The 15,807-nt window shown below is 39.6% G+C and overlaps 1 protein-coding gene across 5 annotated transcripts in view; it reads right to left on the bottom strand.

Annotated features, from left to right (window-relative positions):
- SANBR (SANT and BTB domain regulator of CSR) overlaps positions 1-15,807 on the bottom strand; it is a 57,920-nt gene that overhangs the window by 6,378 nt on the left and 35,735 nt on the right. For 3 of the 5 annotated variants that reach the window (XM_077959514.1, XM_002799259.4, XM_077959513.1), the window contains 7 exons: positions 12,590-12,735; positions 10,174-10,273; positions 8,481-8,513; positions 7,249-7,348; positions 1,752-1,843; positions 437-465; positions 282-355 (listed from right to left, as the gene is read on the bottom strand). In XM_077959514.1, coding sequence (XP_077815640.1) covers positions 282-355; positions 437-465; positions 1,752-1,843; positions 7,249-7,348; positions 8,481-8,513; positions 10,174-10,273; positions 12,590-12,735 — 574 coding nt within the window. Of the gene's footprint in view, positions 1-281; positions 356-436; positions 466-1,319; positions 1,844-2,966; positions 3,052-7,248; positions 7,349-8,480; positions 8,514-10,173; positions 10,274-12,589; positions 12,736-15,807 lie in introns of those variants that run through there. The other 2 variants (XR_013402769.1, XR_003722158.2) reach the window with 2 other exon arrangements.

Below are 15,807 nucleotides of genomic sequence, written 5' to 3' on the forward strand. Positions count from 1 at the left end.
CCATAAAACAGCCTAAAACATATTCAGTCACCTTTATGGTGAACGTAACGGGCAAAAGTCAATGTGAGTGATCTCAAAACCACAGATGCATAAAATAATACATTATTTGGTGGGGTTGTGTAGTAATGAAACTCTGGTTGTTGCCTAAGGGAATATGTAAATTTTGGGCCTTACTTTAGTTAGAACCTCTAGAGCTATTCCGCATACTTTATAAACTGAAAGACACACTAATCATTGCTATTTACATCCAATTTGTACATTACCCAAATAATAAAATTTACCATCTTCTCTCTGTGCATCCTGGTTGAATCTCAAGGATCTTGTGGCATCCCACTTATTCTTCTGCATACTCACACTATTGAAAAAATTGAACAAAAATCAGCATTGATGCTTCTTTAAGAGTGGATATCCGATTGGATTAAGGAGCAATACTCACACGAAAGGAGACACATCTCTAGAAGCTGACTAAAAAAAAGTAGACAACATTAAGGCCCAATTAGAACATGTTTACTGATTAGCGCTATAGTTAGTAATAAAAAGAGTTCACTCTTATTGAGTGTGAAGACACTGTACCAAAAGCATTACAAGTGCTATTTCATTTAAACCTTGCACCAACCACATGAGACAGGCACTGTTAATATCTTCATAATAAAAGAGGTTCAGGGAAGTTAAGAAACTTCTCCAAAGAGATACAGACCTATAATTTGAATCCAGCTTCATTTGTTAACCTTGGAATCCCAGCTTATGCAATTTCTTTTTTTTGGAGACAGGGTCTCACTCTGTTGCCCAGGCTGGAGTGCAGTGGCATGATTATAGCTCACTGCAGCCTCGACTTCCTGGTCTCAAGTGATCCTCTCCCTCAGCCTCCTGAGTAGTTGGGACTACAGGTATGTGCCACCATGCTTCGCTAATTTTTGTATTTTTTTTTTTTGTAGAAATGGGGTTTTGCCCAGGCTGGTCTCAAACTTTTGGGCTCAAGCAATCCACCTACCTTGACCTCCCAAAGTGCTAGGATTACAGGCATGAGCCATCATGCCCAGCCAGCTGATACAATTTTTTTAGAATTAACCCACTCATATGCCTGTGACACTTAACACAAAGATGAATGTACAATGTGTCCAATGTAACTCTGTGGATCTTAACCCAGCCTTAACCTATCACACATTTTTGAAATGCACAGTTTTTCTTTTAGCCAATTGTGGTTATTACTATTCTCTTATTCCCGTCTGGCTTTTTTACCCCTTCCTTCAAAGGCATGGAGAAATAAGAATTATTTTTAAATGTCATAAAATATAATTTATTTTTAATTTAACAGCCTATTTTTAATTTTTTGAATAAGTAATATTGGTTTAAACTTCAAAAGGTATAAATAGCACATACAATAAAAGACTCTCACTTCTGTCCCTTATACATTCAGTTCCCTTCCTAAGAGGCAACCAATTTTATCAAGTTCTTATGTAGCCTTCCAGAGACATTTTATGCATATACAAGGAAGTTCATTTATATTTTCCCCCCATCTACTTTACACAAATGGTAGCATACTATACCACTATACATTTCTGCACCTTCCTTTTCTCATTTGTCAATATATCTTAGAGATCTTTAATCTCAGTCTATAAAAAACTTCATTTTTACATTGCTAGCATTCCATGTGTCTTCATTACTCTTAACTTTTTATTTTTTGCTGGCTATAGTCACTTGTTTATTTTTCCACATGAACTTTAAAATAACAACAGATAATTCAGAATTACCTTCTCCAATGCCTTTTCTTTCCTCTGAGCACAGGGTGAAGATACCTGCTTTTTTGGTTGTCTAGTGAACTTCTTTGGCTTCTCCTTTTTCCCTGATAATGAGAGGTCAATGTTATAAGCTTAGGCCCCATATACCTTTCCAGTCTACTTGTTACTTCTAAACAATAAGACCATTAAGAAAAACATTGTTTTAAGAAAACTAACAAATTAACTTCTGGGTAAAAAGCAAATACACCATGAAGCAAAGCTGAAATTGCTTTACAGCAGTTCATTTTCATTTTCTTTTTTTTTTTTTTTTTGAGACAGAATCTTGCTCTGTCACTCATGCTGGAGCACAGTGGCATGATCTCGGCTCACTGCAATCTCCGCTTTGCAGGTTTAAGCGATTCTCATGCCTTGGCCTCCCAAGTAGCTGTAAGAAAAAAGTATTGAAATCTCTAGCTATAAGTGGTAATCTGTGTATTTTTCCTTACAGATTTGTCAGTTTTTGCTTTGTATATTTTAGGGCTTTATAATTAGGCACATTTACATTTATACTAAAAGTACAAAAATTAGCCAAGTATGGTGGTGTGTGCCTGTAATCCCAGCTACTCGGGAGACTAAGGCACAAGAATCGCTTGACCCCAGGAGGTAGAAGTTGCAGTGAGCCGAGATTGTGCCATTTCAGCCTGGTGATAGAGTGAGATTCTGTCTCAAAAAAAAAAAAGACTATGAGTGACTTTATGCCAATAAATCTGACAAATTGGATAAAATTCCTTGAAAGACAGAAATTATCAAAACAAATTGAAGAGGCAATAGAAAACTTGAATAGCATCTATTAACTAATGAAATTGAATTCATAATTTAAAGCCTTCCTATAACAAAAGCTCCAGGCCCATATGGCTTCACTGCTGAATTTTATTATTCTTTTAAGGGAGAAACAACACAAGTCCTATACAAACTCTTCCAGAAAAGAGGGGTGATGTCACTCATTTTCTAATGTCATTATGACTCTAGTACACCAGAATACTGGTGTAACATGTGAAAAATCAATTAATGTACCTAATTGATACAATAAAGGAGAACATCTATATGATCTTCTCAATAGATGGAGAAAAAGCATTTGACAAAAGGCAACACCTATTCGCTATAAAAACTCAGCAAAAGAGAAACAGAAAGGAACTTTCTCAACTGAGAAAGGACATTTATGGGAAGCCGAAAACTAACATTACATACTTAATGGTTAAAGACTGGATGTTTTCCCCATAAGACAAGGTAAGGATGTCTGTCTCTTTTCACCACTTCTATTCAATATCAGGTCCTAACCAGCACAAAAGGCAAGACATGTAAATAAAAGGTATACAGGTTGGAATGAAATCTAATAAATGAAGAACAAATAACTGAATTTAGCAAGGTCATAGCACACAGTCAATATACAAACATCAATTGTATTTTGACCATCATTAGTATTACAATCAATAAGCAACCAGAAAAACAATTCCATTTATAATAGCATAAAAATAGGGAGGAATAAATTTAACAAAAGATGTTCAACACCTGTACACTGAAACTACAAACATTGTTGAGAGACATTAAAAAAGTCCTAAATAAATGGAGAGATATTCCATGTTCATGGATGGGAAAAACTGCCATTGGAAAAAAAAGGAATTCACCCCAAATTGGATATGGGTTCAACATAATCCCAACAAAAATCCCAAAAAGATATTTGTAGAAATATCCACACAGACTCTAAAATTTGTAGAAAATGCAAAGCACCTTGAAAGGCCAAAATAATTTAAAATTAAAGAACAATTTTGGAGGACTCCCACCACCAGGTTTCAAGACTCACTAAAATCTACAAAAATTAATAGTGTGGTATTGATATGCTGATGTAAAGAAAGACATAAGAATCAATGGAAGAAAACAGAGAGTTTGGAAATGTAAACAGTCAACTGATTTTTAACAGAGATGCCAAGGTATTCCAATATATTAGAAAAGAATAGTCTTTTCAATAAACGGTGCTGGAACAACCAGCTATGCCTATGGAAAAAAAGGAAGCTTGACCCTTAACTCATACAATGAACAAAAATTAACCTGAATGGGATCATAATCTTAAATAAAAAGCTAAAATCATACAACTTCTAGAAGAAAGCAGCAGAAAATCTTTGTGACTTTGGGGTAGGCAAATACTTCTTAGCTATTAAATAATGGAACATAAAAAGGAAAAACTAAAATATTAGAATTCACAAAATTTAAAAGTTAAGCTCTTCAAAAGACATCATTAAGAAAATTAGGTCTGGTGCAGTGGCTCATGCCTGTAATCCTAGCACTTGGGAGGCCGAGACAGGCAGATCCTCTGAGGTCAGGAGTTCGAGACCAGCTTGGCCAACATGGCAAAACCCCATCTCTACTAAAAATACAAAAAGTAGTCCAGTGTGGTGGTGCACACCTCTAATCCCAGCTACTCAGGTGGCTGAGGCAGAAGAATCGCTGGAACCCAAGAGGCAGAGGTTGCAGTGAGAGATCGTACCTCTACACTCCAGTCTGGATGACAGAACAAGACTCTGTCTCAAAAAAAAAAAAAAAAAAAAAAAAAAAAAAAAAAAAATTAAAAGGCAAGGCATAGACTAGGGGAAATATTGAGAAACATATGACTGACAAAAAAGATTTAGATCTAAAGTATATATAAAGAAATCTTACAACTCAATAATAAGGCAAAGGATTCAATAAAAATGGGCCGAAGATTTAAACAAACACTTCATTAAAAAGATATATAAATGGTCAATAAAAACATTAAAAGATGCTTATTACTATCTACCCACTAGAATGGCCAAAATTAAAAAGACCAGTAATACCAAGTATTAATGTGAATGTGCAGCAACTAGAACTCTCAGACACTGCTGGTGGGAACGCACAGTGGTGGGAATGCTCCACTGCTCGTGGAGATGCAAAACGGTCACTTTGCAAAACAATTTGGCAGTTTCTTATAAAGCGAAACATACACTTACCATACGATCTAGTAATTTTACTCCTAAGTACCTACCCAAGAAAAATGAAAACACATGTCCATACAGACTTGTATGCAAATGTTCATAGCAGCATTATTCACAACAGCCAACAAGAGAGAACAACCCATATGTCCATGAAATTGCGAATGGATAAACAAAGTATGGTATATCCATATAATGGAATATTACTCTGCAATAAAACGGACTAAACTACTGACACATGCAATAACATGGATGAATCTCAAAAACTTCATACTAAGCGAAAGAAGCCAGAGACAAAAAATTACTCATGATTCCATTCATATGAAACTTAAAAAGGTAAATTATTTTGACAAAACAGATTCATGGTTGCCTAAGGGCAGAACTGAAGAAAGGGAACTGAGTACAAAGGGGGATGAAGGAACTTTTTGAAATGATGTTCTAGATTTTTATTTTCGTGGTGGTTACACATCTGTGTGCCAAAACTCATCTACATGTACACTTAAAATGGGTGATTTTTGCAACATATAACTTATACCTCAAACTGTTGAAGAAAAAACCTAGTAGAACTTTCTCCTTTACTAATTAAAATTGACACAAAATTGCTAAAGAACCAGCTTTTTCATTGGAGGATTCAACATGTAAAGAAAAATTATGTAAAACTTGGAGAGAAGATAAAGGGAAGGCAGCATGTGTTTTCAATGTCATATTGGAGGGCTGTTTAACATGCCTACTCAAGAATCATTTAATTCTCTAAGAGAATGTACCACGTCTGACTACCATCTGCTGATGGCATCTGAAAGTTACATGTTAACTTTCAGGTTTTTGTGTCTAATAAAAATGCAAACGATTTCTAAAAAGATAACCTAAGAGTTATGGGTTCACTAAGTTGTATGACACTGATCAATTTTGTATCTAACTTACAATCTTCTTTTAAATTTTTTTTTTTCAGATGGAATTTCACTCCGGTTGCCCAGGCTGGAGTGCAATGGGATGGTCTCGGCTCACTGCAACCTCCCCTTCCTGGGTTCAAGTGATTCTCCTGCCTCAGCCTCCTGAGTAGCTGGGATTACAGGCACCTGCCACCACATCCAGCTAATTTTTGTGTTTTTTTTTTTTGTTTTTTTTTTTTGAGAGAGACTCTTGCTGTGTCGCCCAGGCTGGAGTGCAATGGCATGATCTCGGCTCACTGCAACCTCCACCTTGCGGGTTCAAGCAATTCTCCCACCTTAACCTCCCCATTAGCTGGGATTACAGGCACCTGTCATTATGCTCAGCTAATTTTTGTATTTTTGTAGAGATGGGGTTTCACCATGTTGGAGAGGCTGGTCTTGAGCTCCTAACCTCAGGTGATCTGCCTGCCTCAGCCTTCCAAAGTGCTGAGATTACAGGCATGAGTCACCACACCCAGTCTAATTTTTGCATTTTTAGTAGCGATGGGGTTTCACCATGTTGGCCAGGCTGGTCTTGAACTCCTGACCTTAGGTGATCTGCCCGCCTCAGCCTCCCAAAGTGCTGGGATTACAGGTATGAGCCACCGTGCCCAGACCAACATTCTTTTTTCAAAAGTAGTATAATGGAATACTACACTGCAATAAAAAGGAATAAACAATATGAACGAATCTCAAAAACCTTATACTAAGTGAAAGAAGCCAGAGACAAAAGATTACTCATGATTCCACTCATATGAAATCCTAAAAGAGGTAAATTATTGTAACAAAATGGATTCATAATTGCCTATAAATACTTGAGTCTTCAAAGGCTCTTTGAACCAATTTTCCTTGCTGTTTCTTGGAACTAATGAGTTGAGAAATTTTGACACAAGTTAATTTTATAGTTGTATAATAATCATGCTTTCGGCCAGGCACAGTGGCTCACGCCTGTAATCCCAGCACTCTGGGAGGCCGAGGCGGGTGGATCATCTGAGGTCAGGAGTTCAAGACCAGCCTGACCAACATTGTGAAACCCTGTCTCTATTAAAAATTCAAAAAAATTAGCCGGGTGTGGTGGCATGCGTCTGTAGTCCCAGCTACTCAGGAGACTGAGGCAGGAAAATTGCCTGAACCCAGGAAGTAGAGATTGCAGTGAGCCAAGATTGTGCCACTGTGACAGAGTGAGACTCCGTCTCAAAAGAAAGAAAAAAACACAAACAAAAAACAAAACATGCTTTCCACTAAAAAAATCATACATTTATGAATGTTATTTAATGGTTCATTTGAGTATCACTCCAAATCATGTCAGGTACACATCTCAGATCACATTTCATCTGACATGAGTCACACATTTAGTTGCACCTGAAGTGAAAACGTGGAGAGTTCTTTCTCAGTGTACTGCCCTTTCTTTATAGCTTTGAGTATTCTGTGTTCATGCCCAGGTTAGGAAATCTTGATGGTGTCTCCTTTCTAATTTTTTTTTCCTATGTTGCAACCTACTATATATATAAAACTAATTCCCTGTCCCTTGCATTAAAGGCTTCAGAATGTAACCCCTTCATAAACAGTGAGATTTGATTTTAACTTATAAACCAATACTTTGTTTTTTGGATACTTCTTCTTCATCTCCAACTTCATCTTCAGTGACCTCAGATCCAGTGGTATATTCTTCTTCTTCTGAAAACAGTGACTGTTGTTTCTAAGTTAAAAAAAAATCTATTAAATGTAATATTATGATATTTTTAATGAATTCTTTCAAACACATTTACCTAAATTTCTTTTGAATGAGTAAGTCAATCAAGAGCTGATAAAATAACCTCTGGCTAGTACAATATCCAGGAAACGGACATAAGAATTTTTACATTCAGAGCAGGCTTACATTACATCATATATTTTTTAATTCCTTCACAGAATCTAGAACAGTAGTAGGCACATAAGTACTCAGTATTTGTTGAATTGTACCTCTATCACTCTACTAAATGTATATTCCTTGATATAAGGTTAAATTATAATATAGTAACCACCACTATTAAAGTAGTCTTTTTTTTTTTTTTTTTGGAGACGGAGTCTCACTCTGTTGCCCAGGCTGGAGTGCAGTGGCGCGATCTCAGCTCACTGCAAGCTCTGCCTCTGAGGTTCACGCCATTCTCCTGCCTCAGCCTCCCGGGTAGCTGGGACTACAGGCGCCCACCACTGCGCCCGGTTGATTTTTTTGTATTTTTTTTTTAGTAGAGATGGGGTTTCACTGTGTTAGCCAGGATGGTCTTGATCTCCTGAGCTTGTGATGCGCCTGCCTCGGCCTCCCAAAGTGCTGGGATTACAGGCGTAAGCCACTGCACCCGGCCTAAAGTAGTCATAAACAAGCACATATGCACATTCTCCGGGTGAATGTGGCCCTGGATTATTCAACCATATCTGCATTACCTTCCTGCATCTCTATGCCCTACTGTCTGTTATCACTAATCCAAATTCCTATTCCATTCTTATGAATATTGATGGCAGACAGCATTTTAAAAAAAAAGTCAACCAATCACTCAAACAATCAAATAATTGGAACTCAACAGATTTGTTGCTTTGTTCAATGTCCTAAATATGATGTAAGAGTGACTTTAAAAAGTCTTTTAACTAGATCTATGGATTATGCAGCCAGATATGGAATATGTGTCTGTCTTAAATAATTTAACAGCATTTTTAGTTAAGTGAAAATAGGAGAATCTGAAAAGGAAGATGTATATTTAACTAAAATTTGTAAAATAAGATACTAATATTAAACTAAACTTTAATTTAGGAAGAAAGAGATCCAGGAATGCTAACTATAATTGCTCACTTACCAGTTGTAGAGTCCAGTTTTTCAATGACAAGAACTATAAGACAGGAATAAGCGATTAATAAATCTGCATTTACCCAGATTGTAGCTCCTTATTTTCATATAGATATTGTAGAAGAGTTGAAAGAAGTTACAAATATAGTTCCCTTCCAGGCTGAAACATAATTTAAAACTCAGGCTGAAAGTGGTATGTTACAGTCTTTAATATTCTCTGCCAGAGGAGGATGTGGATGCTTTCTAAAAAGAAAGACACTTTCCCAGTATTATTTCCAAAGGACAAGTCAATCATGTGCAAGTAAATAACTAAAATAATTTGTCATTTTTAGAACTATTTCAATCACTTTTTAATGTATATATTTTAATATAAATTAAGGAAGCAGACTACATATGGACATTCTGGACATTCAATTAATCTAGTTTGTTGTTTGACATAAAATTGATAAATAAACGTTAATGTGTGATTTTTTTTTTTTTTTTTTTTTTTTTGAGACAGAGTCTCACTCTGTCGCCCAGGCTGGAGTGCAGTGGCACAATCTCCACTCACCACAACCTCCACCTTCTGGGTTTAAGGGATTCTCCTGCCTCAGCCTTCCAAGTAGCTGGGATTACAGGGGCATGCCACTGCACCCAGCTAAATTTTGTATTTTTAGTAGAGACAGGGTTTCACCATGTTGACCAGGCTGGTCTTGAACTCCTAATCTCAGGTTCCCAAAGTGCAGGGATTACAGGCATGAACTACCATGCCTAGCATGAGTGAATATTTGTATAGCTGTCTGAAGTTCATAAAGCACTTCACAGGGCATATTTCACTTTCTCAAGTAAATGCCATCTTAACCAACACAAAGACAGAACATTCATAGGCAAATATATTTCCTGGTCTTCAGTAACAAAGGCAATGGCATAAAAAGGAGTCAAAGGAATCAAGTTTTCTGGTCACTTTAAAAATATTTCAGTTTTGAAACTTTTATGTGTTTGTTTTTTGAGACAGGGTCTCACTCTGTCACCTAGACTCCAGACTGGAACTTTTGAAGAATCTAAATATATTCCTAATTACAATAAAAGGATAATTTTAAGCCAAAAAAAAAGTTACAGAACGAGGAGGAAACAAAATATCCATTCATGCTATCTTCATTCTTCAAATCATAATTTGTCCATAATAAAAACCTTAAAGAGCATGTTATGTTTTTGGTTTTTCTTTTTTTTTGAGACAGAGTCTCCCTCTGTCACCAAGGCTGTACAATCTTGGCTCACTGCAACCTCTGCCTCCTGGGCTTAAGCAATCTTCCCACCTCAGCCTCCCAGCGAAACTTCGACTATAGGCACAAGGCACTCCATTTGGCTAAGTTTTCAACCTTTTTTGTAGAGATGAGGTCTCACTATATTGCCCAGGCTGGTCTCAAACTCCTGGGCTCAAGCCATCTTCCTGCCTCAGCCTCCCAAAGTGCTGGGATTACAGGTGTGAGTTACCATGCCTGGCCCCATGTTGTTTTTTCCCCCAAATTTAAATGTATTCATTATTAATTCTTTGAGGGCAAGAAATGTGTCCTATTACCCTCAGAGTCCTATTAGTAGGCATAATACCTTCTTATGATTAGGTAGTCAGTTCAATTTCAACTTAAATTGATCAGGTTCCTGTCAAAAATTAAATGTCATTAATTATTTATGTAAATAAAGAATAAGTGAAACAAGCTACTCACAGCATTGAGCTCCCCAGTTTTGGGACCCCATGGCGTATTTGGCTCCAGTAAAACATCACATTCTATACCCTTTTCATCACAGGGGCCAACCCCAACATCACTTGAAAGAAAAAGACATTTTTATGGAGAACAGTTTACTTTCTTAAAAATTTAAATGTGAATATCTTTTTATTGCAAATGTTTCATAAATTGCTCTTTAAAAATACAGTTCCTGAGTATAAGGATATCACTTCAACATGACATTTCCTTTTTTTTGTTTGTTTTTTTGAGATGGAGTCTCGCTCTGTCACCCAGGCTGGAGAGTAATGGCATGATCTTGGCTCACTGCAACCTCTGCCTCCCGGGTTCAAGCGATTCTCCTGCCTCAGCCTCCTGAGTAGCTGGGATTACAGGCACCTGCCATCACGCCTGGCTAATTTTGTATTTTCACCATGTTGGCCAGGCTGGTCGTGAACTCTTGCCCTCAGGTGATCCATCCACCTTGGCTCCTAAAATGCTGGGATTACAGGTGTGAGCCACTGTGCCCGGCCAACAATGACATTTCTTAATTCGTATAGTGATTCCTCTAGTGAAAGACACCCCATACAGCAAGCACCATTGTACCTGAAGCATCGTACCTGCAAGGTGGTGGAATGGGCTGCATAATTGGTACTGTTTTGAGAACAGCCTTGGCTAAGTGCAGTGGATCACGCCTGTAATCCCAGCACTTTGGGAGGCTGAGGTGGGCAGATCATGAGGTCAGGAGATTGAGACCATCTTGGTCAACATGGTGAAACCCTGTCTCTACTAAAATACAAAAAATTAGCTGGGCATGGTGGTACATGTCTGTAATCCCAGCTACTTGGGAGGCTGAGGCAGGGCAATTGCTTGAACCCGGGAGGTGGAGGTTGCAGTGAGCTGAGATTGCGATGCTGCACTCCAGCCTAGTGACAGAGTGAGACTCCACCTCAACAACAACAACAACAACAAAAGTGGGGGGGGGGGTGGCTAGGCGCGGTGGCTCACGCCTGTAATCCCAGCACTTTGGGAGGCTGAGGTGGGTGGATCACGAGGTCAGGAGTTCGAGACCAGTAGTTCGAGACCAGCCTAGCTGGCATGGTGAAACCATGTCTCTACTAAAAATACAAAAATTAGCTGGGCGTAGTGGTGGGTGGCTGTAATCCCAGCTACTCAGGAGGCTGAGGCAGGAGAATCGCTTGAAACAGGGAGGCAGAGGTTGCAGTGAGCCGAGATCGTGCCACCACACTCCAGCCTGGGCAACAAGAGCGAAACTCCAACTGAAAAAAAAAAAAAGTATTTCTTTTTTTCTTTTTGTTTTGAGACGGAGTCTCCCTCTGTCACCCAGGCTGGAGTGCAGTGCACAATCTCAGCTCACTGCAGCCTCTGCCTCCCGGGTTCAAGCGATTCTCCTGCCTCAGCCTCCCGAATAGCTGGGATTACAGGCGCCCGCCACCATGCCTGGTTAGAAGAGACAGGGTTTCCACACATTGGCCAGGCTGGTCTCAAACTCCTGACTTCAAGTGATCGGCCTGCCTTGGCCTCCCAAAATACTGGGATTAAAGGTGTGAGCCACCACGCCCGGCTAAGAACAGCCTCTTTTAAAGTGTCCTCCAGCCTCTAACCTTACAGCCTGCTGCCATTGCAAAATGATGAACGTGACTTCAGAAATTACTGAATTTGAGGAGTTCATACTTACGGAGAGATGAACTCAACCATCAACATTTTTTTCTAGTTGTATCAATCATTCACTGATTGATACAATCAATTGGTTGATCAATTGATTGAGAGGGCCTCAAGCAAATTGGGAACCCTCACCACTCACCACTGCAAACTGGATTTAAGGTCTTAACCTTTTTAATCACCAGGGGCTCTTTTCATTTGTTTTTCCTCCCCTTGTACCTCCAGTATTTTTTTTTTTTTTTTTTTGAGACGGAGTCTCGCTCTGTTGCCCAGGCTGGAGTGCAGTGGCGTGATCTCGGCTCACTGCCAGCTCTGCCTCCCGGGTTCACGCCATTCTCCTGCCTCAGTCTCCCGAGTAGCTGGGACTACAGGTGCCCACGACCATGCCCGGCTAATTTTTTGTATTTTTAGTAGAGACAGGGTTTCACCATGTTAGCCAGGATGATCTCGATCTCCTGATCTTGTGATCCGCCCACCTTGGCCTCCCAAGGTGCTGGTATTAAAGATGTGAGCCACCGTGCCCGGCCACCTTCAGTATTTTTAAGTGTTCTGCCTATCAAATAAATATCTCTCTGCTCTTATTGTAAGCTAACATATAATTTTAGTTTTCCGAAATAATGAAAACTACTTGAGGACTGACATTGCTGATTTGGGGAAGCACTATGGGATAAGGGATTCTGAAATAGGAACCGCTGAATAAAGCTATAATACAGTGTTGGGTTTTTCCACTCCTCACCTAATGGTATCTTTTGAAAAAGGCACAACAATGACATCTCTGTACTTGTGCAAATCGTCCAATATTCTAGCAATGGGACAGGATGGCAAATCTCCGCCTTCACCTTGATCACGAAGTGTAATCATGTGGTCCCTTACTTTACAACCCTGTCACATAAGAGACAATAAATTAGAGGTTAGTTTCTTATAGAACACTCCTTTAAAGATCACTGTTTTTCTTTTCTTTGCCTAGTCATATTGTCATATACATATTTTACAACTTTTTCTCAAGAAAAACATTCCTCATATAGAAAAGAGATTCAATCATAACTGTATGGCTTAACAAATACCCAAGAATACCCATATAATCACAATCCACATTAAGAATTAGAACATTGCCAACACTCCAGGAGTCCCCACAGACCCAATTCTGATCATAATGGTTTCCCTCCTCCCAACAGGTAACCTCTACCCTGGCTTGTGGTAATTACTTCCTTGCTTTTCTTTATCCCTCTGCCACTTAAGGATGCATTCCTAAACACTATAGTTTAGTTTTGTCTCACCTGTTTTGCTTGACATTATGTTTCTACTGGGTGAGGTGGCTCAAGCCTGTAATCCCAGCTCTTTGGGAGGCTGAGGTGGGTGGATTGCTTGAGCCCAGGAGTTTGAGATCAGCCTGGGCAACATGGCAAAACCCTGCCTCTAAAAGAGTAGAAAAAAATTAGCTGGGGGTGGTGGTGCATGCCTCCAGTCCCAGCTACCTCAGGAAGCTGAGGTGGGAGGATCACTTGAGCTCAGGGAGGTTGAGATTGCCATTAGCAGTGATCAGGCCATAGCACTCCAGCTTGGGTGACAGTGAAATCCTGTCTCAAAAAAAAAAGGCCAGGTGCAGTGGCTCACGCCTGTAATCCCAGCACTTTGGGAGGCTGAGGAGGGTGGATCACAAGTTCAGGAGATCGAGACCATCCTGGCTAACACAGTGAAACCCCGTCTCTACTAAAAATACAAAAAAAAAAAAAAAAAAAAAATTAGCCGGGTGTGGTGGCGGGCGCCTGTAGTCCCAGCTACTCGGGAGGCTGAGGCAGGAGAATGGCGTGAACCCGGGAGGCGGAGCTTGCAGTGAGCCGAGATCGCACCACTGCACTCCAGCCTGGGTGACAGAGCAAGGCTCCGTCTCAAAAAAAAAAAAAAAAAAATTATGTTTTTATGATTCAACGATGTTATTTCATGTAATAATAACATTTGCTTTAATGTATAGTGTTTCACTGCTTGAATATACACCATTTATTTACCTCTTCTACCACTGATAGATGGGTTGTTTCTAGTTTGGGGCTACTAAAAATAATATTGCTATGAACATTCTTTTGTCTGTTTCCCAGTACACAAGTGCTCATGTGTACAAAATTATATTACCATCAGCAGTATACGAGGATTTCTGTTACTCCACATCCTTGCTAACACTTGGTCAGACATTTAAATTGTAGTCATTCTGGCTGGGCATGGTGGCTCGTCACTTTGGGAGGCCGAGGCAGGCAGATCACTTGAGGTTAAGAGTTCGAGACCAGCCTGGCCAACATGGTGAAACCCCGTCTCTAATAAAAATACAAAAATTTAGCCAGGCGTGGTGCCAGGCACCTGTAATCCAGCTACTCAGGAGGCTGAGGCATGAGAATTGCTTGAACCTGGGAGACAGAGGTTGCAGTGTGCCAACATTGTGCTACTACACTGCAGCCTGGGCAACAGAGCAAGACTCCACCTCAAAAAAAAAAAAAATTTAGTCATTCTGGTAAATGTGCATTGGTATTCATTCTGGCTTTAATTTGTACCTATCCAGTCACAAATGAGGTTGCCGTTTTCATGTTTACAGAACAACTGTTTTTTTTGTCTGAAGTGCCTGTTGTCTTTCTCCTGTTTTTTTTTTGAGACACAGTCTTGCTCTGTTGCTAGGCTGGAGTGCAGTGGCACGATCTCACGTCAATGCAATCTCTGCCTCCTGGGTTCAAGCAATTCTCCTGCCTCAGCCTCCCAAGTAGCTGGGACTACAGGCACACACCACCACACCCAGCTAATTTTTGTATTTTTATTAGAGACGGGGTTTCACCATGTTGGCCAAGGTGGTCCCGATCTCTTGATCTCATGATCTGACCACCTCGGCCTCCCAAAGTGCTGGGATCACAGGCATGAGCAACCGTGCCCAGCCGGGATACAAGCAACATATATATCAACAAAAGATTCATCATATATATATTTTGGTTTTTTTGAGATAGAGTCTTGCTCTGTCACCCAGGCTGAAGTGCAATGGTCTGATCTTGGATCACTGCAACCTCCGCTTCCTGGATTCAAGCGATTCTCCTGCCTCAGCCTCCCGAGTAGCTGGGATTATAGGCACCCACCATGATGCCCAGCTAATTTTTGTATTTTCAGTAGAGACAGCGTTTTCCCCATATTGGCCAGGCTGGTCTTGAACTCCTGACCTCAGGTGATCCGCCCATCTCGGACTCCCAAAGTGCTGGGATTACAGGCATGAGCCACCCCGTGCCTGGCCTATATATATATATATATATATATATATATATATATATATATATATAAAATTTTTTTTTTTTTCAGACAGTGTCTTGATTTGTTGCCCAGGCTGGAGTGCAGTGGCGTGATCTTGGCTCACTGCAAGCTCCACCTCCCAGGTTCACACCATTCTCCTGCCTCAGCCTCCTGAGTAGCTGGAACTATAGGCGCCCACCACCACGCCCAGCTAATTTTTTGTATTTTTAGTAGAGAAGGGGCTTCACTGTGTTAGCCAGGATGGTCTTGATCTCCTGACCTCATGATCCGCCCGCCTCAGCCTCCCAAAGTGCTGGGATTACAGGCGTGAGCCACCATGCCCGGCTGATATATTTTTTTAAAGATGCCTACAAAGAAATATATTTTGCTCGAAACGATGTGGAAATGTGATAGCTAAAATGGAAACAAACTAACCACAAATGTAAATTTGCGGTTACAAATTAATGAGGTTAAAAATTAATGTGGTTAGAAGGAAATGTAAAGACTAAAAAATCATGTTACTGAAAAAAACATAATAGTAATGATGAATTAATGAAATATCTTGGGTCTAGCAAAGTAATCTAATTTTGCTTAACGTCTCATGCCCAATTTAAGTATCTTTGTTTGTAAAATGTATAACTAAAACTTTAAGAATAAATGTTATGTAAGTAATCTATTACCTCACCGATAAAACTTTTA

The sequence above is a fragment of the Macaca mulatta genome, chromosome 13 (genome assembly GCF_049350105.2).
Source record: "Macaca mulatta isolate MMU2019108-1 chromosome 13, T2T-MMU8v2.0, whole genome shotgun sequence".
Lineage (NCBI taxonomy): Eukaryota > Metazoa > Chordata > Mammalia > Primates > Cercopithecidae > Macaca > Macaca mulatta.